Genomic DNA, 19,839 nt, shown 5'->3' with positions numbered 1-19,839 from the left:
TCATTCACAACAGTTTGTACATAGTCCGTGATGCAGCTTGTCTATTTAGCATGGAAAACGCTTCTCTAATAGCCACATCCCCTTGGTTTTGATGCATACGCATAGCTGAGTGTGTTACTGGTTTGTTTAGTACGTGAAAATAAATAGCACTGCATACAGGTAACTTTTGCATAAATCAAGCTAGATCTAAAAGCTTATGATGTATAACATGAGGAGGTCTTAATATTTGTGGCCAAATCATAGCAGTAAAACCTATCCTGTTAACCCTTTCACCACCGTGGTTTGGCCCAATCCCATTGTTATCAATGGTGGTAGTGGACCTGTTTACAGGGAATTGGGGGTGAACAGGTTAAGGAATATTTCTGATGGAAATAGTAAAATTATCCGTAGTTAAAGTATGCCTTCATAATAGGTGATGTTCTGTAAAAGTAAATATTGGCTTGAAAATATTCTGGAGTAGAGAGGTATCACAGTAATGAACAGTATAGGAATTAAACAATAAGATCTTTGCAGCAGATGATCAGGACGCTTAACATGCAAACTTTTTTGGCATTCAGCATGTATATCATTTTTCCACAAATTACATTTTTTGTCAGTCATCGTCGTCATCACTGCAAAATAGTTTTCAAACAATTTTTATTCTGCACATTTTCTATTACATTTTTAGATCCCCTCCAAAGATCAAATGGTCCATCCCTTTGCACCTGATAAGTAAATGAGAGTCCTTCGTTCTCTTTCTCAGGTTATCCTAAAGAAGATAGCATTATGTATGAAAAAAAATTATATTGTAATGTTTTCAAGCCTCAAATGTATATGTAAATACACATGTTTACGTGCACAGTGTATACATTTATCATAATTGGAGTTTAATTGCTCATGAGGAGGTGATGTTATTATATATACCATGTACCGTTACCATTACATGTACATGTTTCACAGATGCAGTCTACATATTCTGTACATGTAGATTCTGTTCTGCTGCGCCATCAATAAGGGTTTGTCAATTCACTTGTATGGATTTATTGCCAGCACAATTGTATTTTAAAGGGACATAAGCTGTAACTAATTGTGGCAAGTTTTTCAGTATTCTGCTTCTGTATATCAACTACCGTGTCTGACCCTAATCCGTTTGTCATGCTGAAATTTCGAGTATTCTTTTTAATTGTCGACACAGCTTGTATGTGTGTAGTGATCATCGTTTATTGTTTACAAATGAATTCTAGTCCGGACTTGAATACAATTTTCAACAATAAAATCTAGATTATACTCATATAGGTTGTGTTGATATGCTGAATACTTGTCATTAAATTACAGTTTAGGGATTCAATGCAGAAAGTGTAGGGAAACCCAAAACAAAAGTGTTGAAAAAATAGCCAAAAGATACAGCTTATGGAGCTTATGCCCTGTATGGTACATGTACATCTTGGTAAAAACACAAAGTCAACATAATACTATACTCATAACCAAATCACTCTCACACTCGTACTCCTCACTAGATCTCTCACAATCAAATAGGAAAAAATACGTGCATATGCACTGATTTCATAGTATTCTGATGAACGAGGACAATTTGACCAAGTGACCTCTATTTTTTACGATGTCTTTTGTATCATAAAACCACTAAGTTGAAAAAATTTCTTGAGCAGAGATTTATGGCGTGCTTATACTGACATTTCATCTCAGGATAGTGTATAAAGCATCCTGTGTTTTGTCCTTGGAGTAAGTCATCCCTGTTTTCTTTATGCATCTTGTGTACGGCATGCGGGTACTTATTTTAGCTGTTTGAAACTGACTGCCAACCATAGAAAGTTGCCCATGCAACAAAGTAATACAGATTGCATCCATTGAACTGGTTCATTCAGTTGACTGGTCACTAAAATGACCAATGTTCTCGGTCCATCAGATGACCACATCAGACTGATAGAGTATAATCTTGTTGCTTGGATACCAGCAGGACCAATATTCTCGCTCCATCAGGCAATCGCAAAAGACAAGGGAAAAATTTGTCAGGCCTTTTCATGGTACATCCTGTGCTATATGTACCCTGGAAACTACTTCTTTTTAAATTGGCTGTTCTTTTTAAAAATGATGAAAAAAATACCAGAAGGAAAGAAAGAAAAAGCCTTTGAATGTGGGTGGATATACACTCTTTGGCTTTCTCTTTATCAGCACGACTTCCATTTGACAACATAAGTAAATAACGACAATGAAGAGCAGACAGTGTGACTGTTCGATATGTCAAATGATGCGGGCCCTCAATTATGTATGCCATCACTCCAGTGACAAACATGTTGATTTTAGCAGTGTTTCTGCCCCCAGAGAAACATTTCACAGCTTCTTGAAATTTCAAATGGCAGTAGCATTTCTGATCATGTTATCAGTGTTGAGTTTCAATTCCCATGTTCATAATTGTTCACTCTGTGATAATGATATATGATAGATACAAACAAGCTAACAATTTTTCCTTTTCATCTGTCTTTCATAATTGTGTCCAGGGTTCCATTGACAGCCATACATGATGCAGATGTACATATTATTTTTTCTGTGTACTTGTAAATATTTAGTTTGAACAAACGAATCGCAAATACCTGGCTGTGTGCACACAGTGGTACATGCAGGTATTCTCATCATACTTTGCAGCGAGGCAAGGTCTTCGGTTGAAAAGAGATGCTTGTATCTGTGATAAGGAAAGTATTGGCATGACAGAAACCTTTTGATAAAAGAATGAGGTCACTTTGTGATGCAAATGTATGTTTATTTTAATACCTATAATATGCCATATTTTAAACTATGATTATAGTTGGTGTTTTGACTGTGAATTGATTAATGAAACTGATTGTTAATCTTTGAATGTCCCCAAACTGGAAAGCAATTATGGCAGTTATGCCCTGTTAGGGAATTTGAAAGTATGATTTATTGTGAGATTCATGGATTTCAGATGTATAGGGTAACAAACAATACATGCAAATGTATCCCATCATACACTTTGCTCCTTGTCATTTTAACCGGAGAACAGAAACAGTGGTTCTGGATTATAGAACCAGGTCTAGTATCATTGTTGATTACAGTATACTGTAGTTACCAAAGACCCATGGGTCCACATTGTAACACAGGACATGTATATATCTATGAATGTAAAACCTGTAATAACTATTCTGTATCAGTCACGTCATGTTTTATGACCACAAGGGGTATCAATGGTGCAAGAGTATTCGGTAGACTTAAAGGTGGTATGCTCCTAAAAATGAAAGAGGTAAATTGTTGCTCAAACTTTCCTCAAACAAACTTTCAACCAATCTCTTTCAAAATCATGAATAATAATTGGGGGATGGGGGTGGGTGGGGGATGGGTTGGCAGTGCACAAATTTGATACCAGAGAAACAAATTACCCAATATTTACGGATATTTGAAATTTAAAATGGCCGCCATCCCTGTGTTATTTCTATAAACCAATATAAAATTCCCGATCTGCACATAACTAAAGCATGTGAAAACTTTATTTACTCCATAAGCTTCAAAGTGAGCCCCCACAAGTCGTAGGTCAAAATAATATTGTAAAAAAGTTTTCAGAGTTAGAATGTCTGTCCCCATACTATTTTAACTGAAAATAGCTCCAGTGCTCTCATTGGTGTATTTATCATTACAGGTGGCGCAGGAGGAAAAGGTACGTGGGGAGCACCAGGGTCAGAGCTTTATGAAGAAGCAGAATGCAATGATGAAATGGACCCAAATTATGACTCTGATAATCAGGTGGGTATTTATATTGACCACTTTCATTAAAAGCACGGATGGACTTTCATGCGTTTGGATTATTCATCTGTTACAGGCAATGGATGAAGAACCTTTTAATTTGTAGCAATGTACCGGTGGAAATAGTGATTGTACACTTAGGAAGATGATTTCAAGCTCTGCACGCATTACCAATGGAGTTCTTGCTTGATATACGTTTTTCAGCTGCCCGCTTGACACTTTTACATTGTGATCCATGTGGTTGACGGAGTAAAAGTCAATACGAATTTCAAATTACCAATGCACGTTTCCACTGTAGCGTGATGTTGCCATAAATTTTTCTGTCCACATCAGTTTCCAGCTTCTGCTCAACATCCATCACCAAAGTTGCAGTGAACAAGCACATATCTTTCAAAAGTTTGATTTTCAGCTACTTTGGAATTGAGGATATCAATTTCTGTCAGACTTTCCGATGACCCCTTCCTGTATAGTGTGAATATGTAGTATTGATAGAGTGTTCAATTTTCCATCATGAAAAATAATTTTTTTTTAATCAGAGTGGAACTTGTATCACCATAATAGTACATCTTGTGTAACATACAGAAGTACTCTATGTTTGTCAAATATAGATACATGTAATGTCACAAGGCTTTATACGTTTGTTCCCTTTTTCATCTCCAGTTATATAGTCATATTCACATGGGCGACAGATTAGTTTGTGAGAAATAACCACCCAGCAGAGAGCAAGGATATTATGTATTTACGAAATATGTTACATGTAGTTCTTATATCAGATACGGACTAAGTGAACACACTGTTGATAACCTCATTATATTGTGACAAAATATGATAAAAGGTGGATACAGATTATTTTTAACCAGGTGTGTGGAGAGTGATACATATGCAAGTTCAGGGGCCTCATGTTCTGGTGTGCAGCTCAGCTCTTCAAACATTTTTACTGCTTACTGAATGATGCTACAGCTAATGTTCCATAATTGTCATATCATTGCTCAGATAAACTCAGTTACTAGGTGCAACGAATTTTTCAATTGTGAAACTTTTTATAGGCTTAAGTATTTATCTTTCAATTTCTGTGGAGTACAACATTTTAAATAAAACTAGTGAACTGGCATGGGCCTCCTCTTCGTGTCTTGTCAGTCATTTTCCAGACATGAACAACTGTCACAAGTTCACATTGCTCAAAGAATCTGAATTCCATCCAAGCCAGATCTTCTTCCACGCGTAACATACATTTTGAATGAGAATTGTCAGGAGTGTGCTAATTTAAATTAAGATTTTGTTCAAGTTGAGGAGTTTTGCGTCAGTGCCCGATTAGTGATTAACACCCAACCATTGGTAATATGCATGAATTATTGAAAACAAGGTGCTGTCATTCACAGGATGTTTCATGTGATAAAAGCTGTTGCTTCCAAATCCTCTTTTGGCCTACGTTAATCCTGTCATATTCCCATTTTCTGCTCTGGACAAATTCAATATTTTGGAAGTATAACTTTGAGATTTTCATGAACAACATCCAAATTCGGATGACTTGTTGTACAACTCAATAAATTTACCGGTATTTACAGTTGTGTGAAGTTTTTAAAGTTCATGAGCTGAATGTCAGCAAGTTTTAGTCGGCATGTGTGACGGGAACACTCTGTCTGAGATTAGATCTTTCATCACCTTTAACTTTACAGCATACGGTATACATGTACGTGCAGATACAGTCTACTGAAGGACTTTCTGATTCATTTTACCGTGATGACCTCAACTTTCAAGGGACTCTACATAAAGCTGTAACTTTTGACAACATCTATTTTCTTTCTTGGAGACGACCGTAATCTTCTTTCTCTCTATAAAGTATGTTAAATGAAAAAGTGTCAGATATTAGCCTTGTGAATAAAATGTAGGGCGTAGACTTTTCAGTGTTATTGTTGACAAATAAATGAATTCTAGAGTAAAATGAAGTTGTTGGTATCATCATTAATGTTGGACATATACCCACATGGTATATCCATATATGTACAGACCATAAGAAACAGAGCATTTGGAAATGGTTCAGCGAATAGGCCACAAAATACCATTCTAGAGACAGAACAGAAATATTGGAAAATACAGCTACATGTACTGTGTCCTTACTGTGATAATGGAAAGTATCATTTCAGTTAAAGGGACAAAGTCGGCCATTTTTCATGAATTTTGTTTGATGCGAGATACTATTTATGTTTGACATGTCAAAAGATACTGAATGAATGGGTGACCATGCATATATTTGACCCCAGTTTTAGACAAATTAAATGAAACCATCGCGAAAATGAATTAATGGTCATGACCATTAATTCATTTTCATGATGGTTTCATTGATCATGTCTAAAACCGAGGTCGAATATAGGCATTGTCACCCATTCATTCAGTATCTTTCAAACAATATAAGTTGTATATTGTATCAAACAAAATTCATGAAAAATGGCCAAGTTTATCCCTTTAATATGAATCTATGCTGTATGGACAGGCAGAGAGTACATGTATATTGACTTGCTCCAAGTGTGTGGGCTTACAAATATCAAAACAGGGTAAATTGAATGAATAAACTTCAGCAGACTGTGGCATTAGCAGTGAGATGACTTGAAAGTGAAGGCAGGAGGTTGCCTGGATCATGTTATGATCTCTATGGGCAGCCAGTTACTGCTGCTGAGAAAGCCAAGCCACTGGGGCCAGTCTACTGAGATCACACTACTTTTGCATTTGTCCTCCCTGTGTTGCTTAGCTGCTTATTTGTGTGGCAGTGTGAGTATTCTAGTTTGGAGCAGGAACTATTGCATTCTAAAATTCCTGAAATTCTCAACAGGATTTATATTTTGCATTTCTGCAATACATGTAGGTGACAAAAAAATTTATTGAATTATGTTTAATCATAAATTCATCGGTGAAAATTCCAGTGCATTTGTTATTACATGTATCTGATAGGTACATGCACAGACATTTTTACTGCAGATATAAGTTTTTTGAGTGAGTCCCATACGGGTTTGAAGATAGTGCATTGGGAAAGGGTCTGAAATATTGTTACAGTACAATTGACATGATATTACAGATCTTCTTGCTACTCTTGGCATGACATCACTGCTCATAAAATATGTACAGAACTCATCTGGACTGAAATATTCAACTGTGTATCATCCTCTGTCAACTCCAATTTTAGTTGGAGTATCGCTACATAAATGAATCTGTCAGTCTGCCCCATGTTATGCCTTTGAGTAGTCTATAGGATGATATTCTGTAAATCAATGGCATTGAGCAGTGTTGTACATGGGAAGTTGAAGTGCCCATAAATAATCCTGAACTTATTTACCAGACAAAGTTGCTGTACTGGTTGTGAAATACCTTCTCAATAATATGTTACCATCTAAATAAATATGGTAGATTCAATATGTCAGCGCCATATAAAAGCTTTCTATTCCACATGCTGAGGTTTTCAGATAATAGGGCAGTGTCTTGCGTACATGTAATTCCATGAGAAAAAGCACCTTACCAGAGAACAATTATTCAAGCAATGACTGTTCAACCATTCCAACTAGACATAATAATCTGAAATCCTCATGATATCTTGTCATCAGTCCTAGAGACTGTTGTATTCATCCTCGTGAGTTAGCAAACAGAAAGATACATGCTAAATCCAACAAACCAAATATATCTACAAACCCTACAGCATTTACAAGATGAAACAGATGGCGATTTATCAGTCAATAAAATGGAATTCAAATAAGCTTAAGTCGGCAATTTATGTTTGTCACTGAGGGTATGTGTAGATCTATTAAAGGGCACTGTAAAGATTTATTTATTGTTTGAACTTTCCAAATGCAACAGAAGAAAGTGAGGAATGATTTCATAATCTGATGCCATCAAATACTGTAAATAAAATTTAACGTACAAAATCTCTCGAGAAATACCTTTTTAGTAAACATTAACAAATGTTTCTTGTTTGATGTAACACTCTGAATACAGCTTTTCTCTTCAATTTTAGTTTATTGCAATGTATTCATTTACAAAAGTGCATGAGATTCATGAAATGCGGTTTTGAATTGTCTCTGCTTCAAGTAAACTTACACATGGCAGCAGCAAATTTTGACTGCTGATGTGCAGCGTGCTCAGAAGGTTATATCTGATTGGTCGATTGTCACTATTCACAGCAACTTAGGGAGTCTTTTAGTATTATTCAACTATAACAGTAACATTCAACCAACCACTTGGATAACAGCTTCCGAGATGCTGCATATTAGACCAATTTCAATTCTTTTGAAAAGTTCAAATGTGAGACCATTTCTTCATCTACTATTGCATTTCCCAGGGCTACAACACCGTGAGATTACATGAAAAAGTACCATAAGCTGAGTTTACTGGACTTAATCCTTTGCATACAATTTTTTTTTTCCATTTTGTCTATTCATGACAGCAATTTTTGTGTTGTGATAGAAAACTAAACATGAAACCATCTTTTTCTGCTTTCAGAGATCAAATAACTACTTCACTAGTGTAGCTCCAGAACTTAACGAAGAACAATTTCAGCATTTTGTAGAGCCAATAATTCAAGAGTACTTTGAACACGGAGACACTTCCGAAGTAGCGGTGAGTTTATTTCATGTATATTGATGAAATGATCGAACTCCGTTGTGCATGTTTTGGGCTCCAAGATGAAACAAACACCACTATTTCTCTATCAGCCATCTACACTTGAGTACGCAGCCCTTTTACAGTGTTGTCATGGTAAAATCAGACTTTACATTAAAATGGAATTATAGGCTGTCCACACATTATCATTGTTAATATTTGCGTGTGAATCATGGACACAGCCAGGGGGCATAGGTGTTGTGAGAACTTGCAGACAAATCTGCAATATGCATAAAATCTTTGGATATTATCATGCCTCCACGATCAATATCAGCTCAATCCCCTTTGAGACATTCCATGGAGAATTGAGATAAAAAGTCTGTGGTGACAACTTTCTTGTCACATTCTCCAAATTTTCTGTTTAGATGTTGCTGTATTGTGTTACTCTAAGGTAAAAGGAAAGTGTGAGCAATTTGTTATCATAGTATGAAATTCTACCAACAAATTCCTGGAAGCCCTTTTGTAAGATGTCTAATTCACCAGCGGTTTTACTACCAGTCATACACTGTCACTAAGACCATTTAGTAAGATGTCGAAATCCAAGAGAATATTAATAATTGATGACCAGATGGTTTTTAGGGTGTCCCTCAGTATGAAATCTTTTAAATCATGTCAATGTTTAGAGGTTAGATGTTCAGTAAATTGCAAAAGACTCAATTTGTACAACTGCTATTTCCAACAGCTTTTTCTGTATAAGGTGTGTCTTAAATCATAACGGTACAAAAACATATTTCATGCTTTTTGACAGTTTTATTGATCTATAAATGATGAATTATAATGCTTTCATCAGGTCCTGTAAATCACAGGTTTTTAGACAAGACTGGAGTGAATATAGAGTGATGTTAGATGTGGAAATTTTGTTTGTATACAATAAAAAGCATAGTTTTACTTCCCATGAAGATTGCCACGGGCAATTGTGACCTACTTCAGTGTTTCTTGATAACACTAATCACTATTGCATCATTAATTGGAACTTCAAGAAGTGAAGATTAATACACCATTAGAGATACCTTGGACAGCTAATTAAAAGTTGATGTGCCCTAACTGTGGGATAGGAAATGAACCAATCCCTATGGGAAGTGATTCAGTAATTCAACTATTTACAATATATCTTCACCAGCATTTTACTTGAGGAGTTTAGATCTTCTGTTTAAGTTATTAGGTAACTTGAATTACAAAATAAAGATTTTTAGGCAGAATTTTCTCCTTGATTATGATTCATTATCTGCTAATTTGCATATGCAAACAATATTCATTAATGCATTTTACATAAATGAATACATTTCTTAGAAAAACAGGTATTGGATATGCAAATCAGCTGCATGCAGTGTGTAGAATGCTATATACAACAGGATCAGTTTTGCAGTTACAAAAAGACAGAATAATTAATACTGTACTCAGAAAACTTTTTGTCTAGCTCGCAGGTTTTAAATAGAAGCCTTGGCCATTGTTTGGACAGTTGAAATGAGAACAAACATTCACAAACTTCAAAATATGAAATCCATGTAAACTAGAATATTTTTTTCTTTCCCAAACAAAACATAGGCATAGTCTATGATCTTTTCAATCTCACATATGTTCACATTGTAAAGCCTGCAATCCTCTTTGCCTTTGTGTGTAACCTAGGTCAGTAACCTGAATAATTTCATTTGTCATTTGATATCAAGTAATATTAATCCGCTCTGCAAGACTCCACCACACAGATAGACATATACGTACATGTACACATAGCTGTTAAGTTACCCAGAATTCATCTCCCTGTCTTCAAACCAAGCAGCTATTTTTTGAATGGAAAATTTCTACACAAGTCGTACATTTGATGAACAAAATTTTTCCGAAAGACTCCTATGCTCATTATGTCTCCAGAAACATGAGAAATTCAAGTTCAAAACATGAATTGCCAGGTTTAATAGTAATTTTAATATTTCCAAAATAAAAAATCTGCTTTCAGTCTATTAATGGGTATTTAATGGATGACTCATAAAGTCCAATTTAACTTAGAGAAGATAGGTTGATCTGCAAGTTCATCAGTCATCAGATTTAATGTGTTCCCAAGTTGTCAGACTGAATTTAGTTGAGTAAATGTTGAATATTTGATGAGGTAACAGATTCAAAATTGAGCATTTTCACAACTTAATACCGCCTGTAATTGTGAACTATAAACCCCTTAGAGGAAAAAGATGAATTCCCAGGCTTTCCATAATATGGTTAAGATATAAGGTCATAACCATTTGATTTCCCAGCGGTGAGATATGTAGTCTGAGGTAAGACTAAACGCAGATGTATGTATATCCGATTATCGGATGTTTTCACCAGATGAAAGTAGCTCCACAGTCTGAAGGACATTTCTTGGAAGTTATGTAATGATCTATGCTTCCTATTTTCAACACTGCCATCATCTAGGAATGTCTTGAGGAGGTTAATATTTCAGACAAGAAACATGAGGTGCCCAAACTGGCAGTTACAATTGCTTTAGAGAAGAAGGCCACACACAGGGAGATGACGTCTGTATTGATTTCGGATTTGTATGGGAAGAAAGTTGTCAACGAGGAAGAGATAGCGAAAGCCTTTGACAATGTCCTCAATGACCTTGGAGATCTGTCTCTGGACACGCCAGATGCACCGGAGGTAAGTGAGAATCCAGGCCACCAGCTTATGGATACTGATTGACTGTGTGTTAATCAACATTAACCTAGGGAGTCATATTGGAAATTTGCTGTATGGTGATGGACAACATGCTATGTAGTCATATCAGCTCAGCGGATGATCAACTTCAAAATAAATCATGATCTAGTGTTCAAAATGTTGTGTACCTGTGCAGTTTTATGCTAGGAATTTAGATAAATGTATATTGTAAACACAACATTTAGTGGGCATGCATTGGTGCTGCTATACAAATACCACAGCCAGAGTATTTATATAATAAATGTAGTGATTGGTTAATAGCCAATATGATTGTTGTCATCGAAACATGAATATTCTGCACCAAAACTTTCTCAATATCAGTTATTGTATTTATCATGCCAGAATGCAGAGGTTTAATGCAGGACATTCTTACATTATTCATGGATTAGGTAACATTTCAGAAAACACTTTTTATTGGTTTTACTGGCAATATAGTACAATGGGTTCCATTGCTAAATTTTGACTCCTCAAGTTTCCCAATGTTGTGATAGATTCCAGTGCTACATACAACTGCAGGCAAATTATTTATTATCAATGCACCCCACAGAATGTTGAGTGAAATTCGATTCATGTTTTTCCCCATTTTATGAATTTTCAGTGCTAAGAATGTTAACCCCGTCATCAATAAGACTAGCTTCGCATTGAAAATCTGTAAACGGGCTCCAATAAATCTTTTTTATATTGCATGCCATCTGCTCACATCAAATACAAGCCATATGTAAAAGCTTTAGAAATATGTATTTCTAATAGAGACATTACCTCAGGCCCTAGACAGGACCTGGAAAGAGCTTTATTCCTGCAGGCAGCATCAGTTAATGATGGATATTTTGTTCCAGGTTGTTGGCCAGTTTATTGCAAGAGCTGTGGCAGACGACTGCCTTCCACCAAAGTACATCCATAAGTACAAAGGCAATGTTGAGACGGATCATGCCAAGTGAGTATGGATTAATCAGGCTTGTAGCTTTCCTCCCTGTACACCTATAAATGCATTCACCATAGGAAATGAAATACCTCAACCCTCTTACCACCATGGTTTGGCCCAAACCCATTGTTATGAATGGTTAGTCTAGATGTGTTTACTTGGATTAGAGGGTTGAACAGGTTAATGTTGCTGACATGCTATGTGTGGTTTCGGAAACTTTGTAAAGCTATCATATTGCAGTACGATGCAGTCAGCGTGATTTTCCTGGGAAAGGTTGCCCACAGCACAAAGCATCAACCCTGATGACCTTTTGCTGAATTTTTGAACCCATTCACTATCGTACATCCGTACATTCTCACTAGTTTCAATAGTGTAGGTGGACCTCTCCATGGACAAGAGAGGTGAAAGGGTTAGGATCTGACCATCCAAAGTCTAGGCCCCCAGTTTTATTTACCTTTAACATCCTCCCAAGCTTACACAATTTGTCCCTGGATTTTCTGTAATTGAACAAGTGTTCTCACCTATCACAGACTGGTTTAACTAAAAGCAATCAAAGGGCTGACTTTCATCAGACAGTCTACCCTCCTCCACTGCAGTTTATTTCCTTTTAACATCCTTTAAAAGCAGTCTTTGTATTGTGAATTTTTCTTGTCAGTTTAATGATCCTTCAAACTGCAAACAGGACGTACATGTACCAAAAGTGCTTAAACAATGGCGTGTCATGTCAGGTGTAATATGTCACATGCATTCTGTGATTCTAGTATTTTCTCCCACAGCGGTCCTAACCACTCTCACAAAAGGTTCTTCTGTCCTCTGAGAACAGATGCATTTGGTTTCATTAACATTTAGTGTATGTGCATTGAGCTGTACTGATTTGTTAGGCTAGCCTGATTAGTGAAACACAAACCTCGCATTGTCTTCATTCGTATCTGTTCAATCTTTCGTCTTCCCACAGGACGGCCCTGGATAAAGCCAACACGCTACTGAGCATGAAACATGGACTGGTCCGTCTTGACAATGTCTGGGGTGTAGGAGGGGGTCGCAGGCCAGTCAAATACCTTATCAAGAAGGTGAGTAGACTTCAAGTGGGTATTTCCATGACCTAACATCCTGGCACTTTCTCTTGGATGAATTCACATTTTGGATGGAACACTTTGAAACAGCCAACCATTTTCACTGAATGCTATGTCGTCATGTCTTTTCAAGCTAAATACATTTGTTTTCAAAGCAAAATGTCATTTGATTCTGTGACATTTCAAAAGCTGTGAGAAGTGTGAAATTCTAAACAGGTGCTAATAATACCTGTGATTTTGAATTAACATGCTTATTCAGACTGTTGATTGACACTTTACAAGATGAGATATCAAATGAAATGGAATTTGTCGAAGATGATTTGAATCTGCAAGTTTATCAAAATTAAGCGTGCTTTAAAATAAATTGAGTCTGGTTGTTGTGAACTGTAACCCCTTGGAGAAAAAGGCTTAATTGGTATCAATGGCAAAGTAGGAGAATATTGGTGTAACTCTCAATTAAATTCAACCTTGCTGTAGATTCGTGATTTGTACGCCCTCAAGAGAGAGGAATTAATAGAAATATCAAATAGTGGCAGTTTTGACAAAACCGTGTGTAAAAATGTAATAGGCCTCCACACTCAATTTGATATTTTTTTCAACCACAGATGGTGCTTCTCTTGAAGGAGTACCTTTCCTCAGGGGATATTGCAGAAGCATCGCGCTGTCTGACAGAGTTAGAAGTTCCACATTTTCACCATGAATTAGTCTATGAGGTGAGTTCACAAAGTAGCTGTTAGTTTTCCGTGAAACACAGATATCCATGAGGACGGCAGTTCTCAATCAGAATTTGTCAAGTATGAAGCAATTGCCATTCTGACCAGGTACCTTGTTTATTTGTTTAGTTCATACCAGTCCAAAAATTTAGAGAACACCAAGTAAAACTCGTTTCATTGTGAACTCCCATTTCACCTGTCGGCTTTACCAGTAACCAAGATTGTATTTTCCTTCATCAACAGGCCATCGTCATGGTAATAGAAGATACGGGTGAAAGAGCAGCAGAGATGATAGCTAAACTTCTGAAATCCTTGTATAATAGTACCGTAGTTACATGGGATCAACTTGCTCGGGTTAGTTGGCAATCTTCTCTCAGACTTTGCGTGAAGATTATTTTCTATCTCTTAATGAAAAGAATTTACTCCTCCTGTTACATGATGGTACTGCAGGAAACATAAAATATGTCACATTCCAAGTTGCACATCCAGTTTCATCTTGCAATTGAAATAAGAGCCTATCAAGACTTAAACACAGCTGCTTGCCCCATGAAATGAGTGCTGTAAGCTGTTCTTATAAAAATGTATCATTCGTTGTTGTATAACTTTATGAGGTGTATTCCAAAGGAGATAGTTTCATTCTGGTTTTCCTTTGCATCGAGGATGATGAGTCAGTAAGTGTTGCCACAATGCAGCCATAATGGGAGACAGCAGAAATTTTGCTGTAGTTGCCAAATGATGCAAATGCATCCCATAAGTGTATTGAAACACTGACATATGGACATCTTGGATGGCACAGGGTGTGAAAAGTCTCTAGTATTTATATCATTTCACTTCAGACAAGTGAGTAGGTTGCTTCAAAAATAAGAACATGACTGCTGCTGTTGCCTTTTGCAGTTTGGAGTTTCCAATAAAGGATAATACATAAACTAGAACATGTTTGAAACTAACGATTCAGTTCACAAGCATGACTGTATGATTGTGTTACTGTAATAATTTTCAACATTGATTTATCAACTCTATGGAGTAACCACTATTTAAAATCAGCAAATCAGAAAGCATTGGAGCAACACACAGTGAGGTTGATATGTTGAATAGAAATCACACAGATTTGAGAGGGCAGTAGACTCCACACAATTACTGTGCTAGCAAAGTGGCAATAGATTATCCTGGATTACATGTAAGACCACACGTGTGCACATCAGAGAGTTATCAAATACTGACTTATTGACTTTCAGGGTTTTGAGCGTGTGTTCAACGCTTTACCAGATATCTGCCTCGATGTGCCTTCTGCTTATTCTCTGATGGAACGCTTTGCCGATGTCTGTGTTGCCCAGGAATTGATGTCTGAGAAGATGAGAAGCCGCGTGCCAGTCAGGTGAGGTTTGCACTTTCTATGTTTACTTGTTTCATGTGGTTTCCATGGCATTACAGGTACGAACAAAAGTACATCATCATCTGTGCATTTCACACCCATGTGGAGATTCCGCTAAAGTATTCAAATGTATGTCATACTTATATTTCAAGAACCAATTTATATAGAAATATAGAGTAGATGTGAAAGAAAGTGGGACAAAATACAAAAATAAGCACGAGTACTCTGGAACTGGATCACCTTGTAATACAACCCAGACTACATTGTATTTTCTACAGCACTCTTTACAAGTTAGACAGGCACGCACACATACATCTTCACACCCAAAGACATGTATATACGGGTCAAGGCAATTTGCTTGCCCACATAAAATCATCACAACTTTCTTTTCAAATACCCTCCAATGAACTTTTGTAATGTCGCATATTGATATAACTTGATATCTTTGTGTTTGCAGGGGCCGTAAGCGTTTTGTGTCCGAAGGTGACGGCGGTCGGGTCAAAGATCAGGTATAGATGGTCACACCAAGCCCGTTTGGGACTGGTTCACCTGCCAAGCCACTTTCACAAGTGTAAATCTTACTGCTGGTTCAGATTACAGATAACACGGTATTTGATAGAAGTTCAGTCTAGTTACAGGCAAAGGCCAAGACAGAAATTGGGAAATTGCTTGACCCTTTTTTCATCTGAGAGTGTAAATGGTGAAAAAAACAGAAAAACTATCAAAAAACGCGACAAAAAATACTGTCTGTGAAGAATTTGCCATTTTTTTCTGGGTTTTGTGAGTGTGATGGAGTTGATGGTTGTCACGGTTGAATTTACTTAAATTTCTGTTCTTAAAGTGCCATCAATTTTGACGTGAGAAAGCAAGCGAAAAAAATTTACTGATTATGTTTAAAGAAATTACATGATAGTCTTTTTTCCCATCTTCCTTGAATTGGTCTTCAGTTAGTTTTGGTTGTACAGAGAGCTTTTCTGATATAGTTTTATTGTGGACACAGAGAAAAGGAAGAAAAAAATATATTTTACTACTCATAGTTGCTCTTTGTGATAAGTGTGTGTACACATAGTCTTTACATGATATCTTATTAATCATTCCAAGTTGTACTTCGCTGTTTTGTGTTCTATTCCCTTCAAAAATCACAATTTTGAGGTATGATGTACAATGATTTTACATCAGACAAGTTAAATTGACTTTCACCACCTTGCTGATTGTATGGAATTTCACGTTTGCTAAAATTTTAGGAACCTGTTCCTATCATTAAGGTAGTATGCACCTCGAAAGTGAAAGACCGAAACTTGTGCAAACTTTCCTCAGTGAAACTTTTGACCATTCTCATATGGAATCACATGTGCTAACTCTTTGGGGAGAAACAAAATTTTTGGAAAACTGAGATAGTTCAGAAAAGCATTTAAAAAATGTGAGAGTCTGAACATCTGTCTCTGAGGTGTATTCTACCTTGTAAGTATAAAATTTCAAGTTGGATCCTGCAGCAAAATTGCTGTATAACTTTTGAGAAAAAAGTCATTTACCAACTGCGGTAGCTATTGCAATAGTTTCAAGTTTCAGTTTGGAAAGAAAGCCACGAAATTCCTGTGTCGTAAAGTGTGCATGTGCCTATACATATCTCCTTTGTATTGTCTGCCTTTCCCACATGAATTAAATTTTACAAATTCTCAGTGTCTCCAAATTCATCACTTCAGGAGTAAAACCTGAACAATGTAACTGTGTTTCATTAACATGCAATATTGAGTTAAATGTAGTTGAGAGCATTACAGCCAATGTCACCAGACCGTAGACTTACAATATTCTGTATTAAAGAGTCCTGGTTTTCAAAACTTACAATTATCATAATGGCTATAAAGTCAATAAACACTTCGGAAGCGTGAGAAAGACAAATCAACTTCCCATTTGACAGAATTTTCATCTTTAGATAGATGTTGGAATAGCTCCAAGTCTGTGGTCATATAAAGAAATTGTAGGAATAAACTTCTACATACTGTCACGTTGGTGATTGGCTGTTGCCGTAGGTCATAGGGTGAACACATTGGCCCACCAGAACTACTGCCGAGGAAAGCCAAGCGACTAGGAGCCAGTCTTATAAATTGTATGTGTGTACTTCCGATTTATCACCCTTTTATAACCCAGGAGATCCATAAGAACCAGTAAACCTCTGACGAATTTTTGTTCATGGTTTCTTTGGTGTGTAATTCTGAAACAATGTTTGTAAGATCAGTGAGCTAAAACTAGATTTATGAATTCACACACAGTATGTTAAAAGGCAGAGTTGGTATTTCCCACCATGCAACATCAAAGCATCAGAAGTGTGATTTTCACAATTTGACTTATAAGCTCCTTCATGCGTTTGCAATGTCTTAAAAAATTCCTGTACTATGGAACAATACCAGGTATTCAACAATAATCCTTTGTTTCTTTAAGAAAGTTAATGTACAGAATTCAAACTTTCACATTTCTTAGAGATCATTTGTAAAGCATGATTTTCCTGTATGAACTGAGGTACAAATCTGTGTTTCATTTATTGGTGGTTGTACATTGCGATGGCCAATCAACAAATCTGTAGATATGGTCAATTACGGTAGCCTTGTTGCAAGTTGATCCATAGCCATACTTTGCTGTTACTGTAATCAATTGAAACCGTCATTGTCTATGTTGTATCTGCCGGATAATAAGTGCTTTCATGGTTTATTTGTCAGTGTGTATTGAAACCTTACAATTTGTTTGTACACACTTCTGATATTCAGTTATCTTCTTTGTCTCCTCATTTCAGCTAAAATTCTACATTTTCACTGTCATGTCGTTCATTTACCAGTGTATCAACAATTTATTTTTTTAAGCACTAGTGTGTTCTGCACCTTCAAAACATCCCAGTGTTGACTTGCCTGCTTTGAAAGCTTCAATAGCCAGTACACAGTAATGGCACTGTGTCAAACAAAATAATGTGTTCTTTTTTGTGTAAATTCACCTTTGATAAATTCAGCAGAACCCTATTACCATATCATTGCGAATACACCTGCTGATCTGCAAATAAGCAAGATAGACAGCCCAGTAGTACACTGAATGAATTAAAAATTAGCCAGACATTGATTTCCTCTATTTTATAATAGTATAAACACGTGTGGATCAACAGCATTCATTATTAACCAAACTTTTGTTGTGTACCAAATCATACATGTGCATGAAAAGTAATGTGTCGCCTGAGAGCATACGCAATTACAGGCATAGGAACAGTGTCTGTTAGATTTGCTCATTCACCAGGTGGTCAAAGGCCAGTATGCTAATATGGAGGCTATCTGAAATCGATTTGCAATATACAAGTGGACATTGACTGGACATTTCTCCATTTTTTTTTGGTAGCATAATTATAGAGCCACAGCATAAATTGGTATGTGTTCCTGTAGTTGTGTGAAGCTCAAAATTTAAGCAAGTAAGAACATTCAAGACCAAGAACAACTTTTATATAGACATCTTAGGGTTTTATCAAAAGTATCAATTTCATATGGGATTTAATTAGGCATACAATAACCCAATTCATAAGGGGTATAGAGAAAAGCACACTTGCTTTCGAAGTACTATTGATGGCATTAAAAATGACAAAAAAATTTACCATATATAGAAACGTCAAGGTAAAACCATTTACAAAAAAATACAGTTTTCTTTATGTAGTTAGACCCCCTTTCATTATTCCACAGCCTTCCATACAAGTTTATTTTTGAGAGAATGAGAGTGAAAAAAGTTGGATGCCAAAGTTGTTAAGTCTCTGATGACAAAGATAAATGTGAATCTGTCACGTTACAGAAAGATAACAGTGTAACCTGTATTGCCAGGGCAAACTTGTCAATCATCAAGGAATGCATGACATTTGCATGTTTTCATGCTATATTTGTGCTTGTGTAAAAAATACCCATGAGTCATCAAATAAAAGCATAACAAGTATTTCTTGTAGTCTTTGAGTTTGTTCGTATCCAGCTTCTTCCCCACCACAACCATTTTCAACTTGGACTGGCCTGGCGAAGGAGAGTTGTGCATGTATTCCCGAGAACCCTCCCAGACAGTGCCTCTCTGTTTTGTTTGAGTGGACTGACCTTGCCAACTTCTGGTATGATGGTTTGTGCTACTTGCATGAAGTGTCAAAGGCACAATCTTAGAACAAAGATGAGCTCCAATCCCGGGCAAGTGGATCAGACGTTGTGCCATCAGATTACTTGCATAATGGCAAAAAAAAACGAACACACGCTTTAAAAACAGTCCTTGTTGAAAGATTCCAGGGCATAGGTCTACATCTTGAGGGCCTGTTCAAAGCCTCGAAAACCAAGTTCCAAAACTCCCCATGATGACCTAACCAGACCTTTTACAACCTGTGATCATTAGTGTTTAGAAAAGTGAGTGAGTTTGCGTAATCTCGAGGGTCTTCATTGGTGTTTTTAGGGATTTTTAAGTAATTGTCACAGGAAATCTCACACCGAACAGTCAATACACCTGTGTTGATAAAGAATAGACAAAAGATTAGCAAAATAGACTTGGACCGGTGTCATATGGTTGATGTGCTCACGGATTTAATAGCACAGAAAAATTACAAATATTGGCATTTACATGTATCCACAGACTTGTTTACAAACCCTATACTTCCAGCACCTCGGCGAGTTGAACATTAATTGCTAC

The 19,839-nt window shown here is 36.6% G+C and overlaps 1 protein-coding gene across 1 annotated transcript in view; it reads left to right on the top strand.

Annotated features, from left to right (window-relative positions):
- Nucleotides 1-19,113, top strand: part of LOC139120367 (programmed cell death protein 4-like) — a 38,887-nt gene extending 19,774 nt beyond the window's left edge. The window contains exons 2-10 of the mRNA XM_070684715.1: nucleotides 3,647-3,750; nucleotides 8,236-8,352; nucleotides 10,798-11,022; nucleotides 11,916-12,013; nucleotides 12,957-13,071; nucleotides 13,680-13,787; nucleotides 14,031-14,141; nucleotides 15,023-15,162; nucleotides 15,617-19,113. Coding sequence (XP_070540816.1) covers nucleotides 3,647-3,750; nucleotides 8,236-8,352; nucleotides 10,798-11,022; nucleotides 11,916-12,013; nucleotides 12,957-13,071; nucleotides 13,680-13,787; nucleotides 14,031-14,141; nucleotides 15,023-15,162; nucleotides 15,617-15,674 — 1,076 coding nt within the window. The 3' untranslated portion in view covers nucleotides 15,675-19,113. The remainder of the gene's footprint in view (nucleotides 1-3,646; nucleotides 3,751-8,235; nucleotides 8,353-10,797; nucleotides 11,023-11,915; nucleotides 12,014-12,956; nucleotides 13,072-13,679; nucleotides 13,788-14,030; nucleotides 14,142-15,022; nucleotides 15,163-15,616) is intronic.
- The last annotated feature ends 726 nt before the right edge of the window (nucleotides 19,114-19,839 follow it).

The sequence above is a fragment of the Ptychodera flava genome, chromosome 20 (assembly GCF_041260155.1).
Source record: "Ptychodera flava strain L36383 chromosome 20, AS_Pfla_20210202, whole genome shotgun sequence".
NCBI lineage: Eukaryota > Metazoa > Hemichordata > Enteropneusta > Ptychoderidae > Ptychodera > Ptychodera flava.
This window is presented reverse-complemented; position numbering and strand designations above follow the sequence as displayed.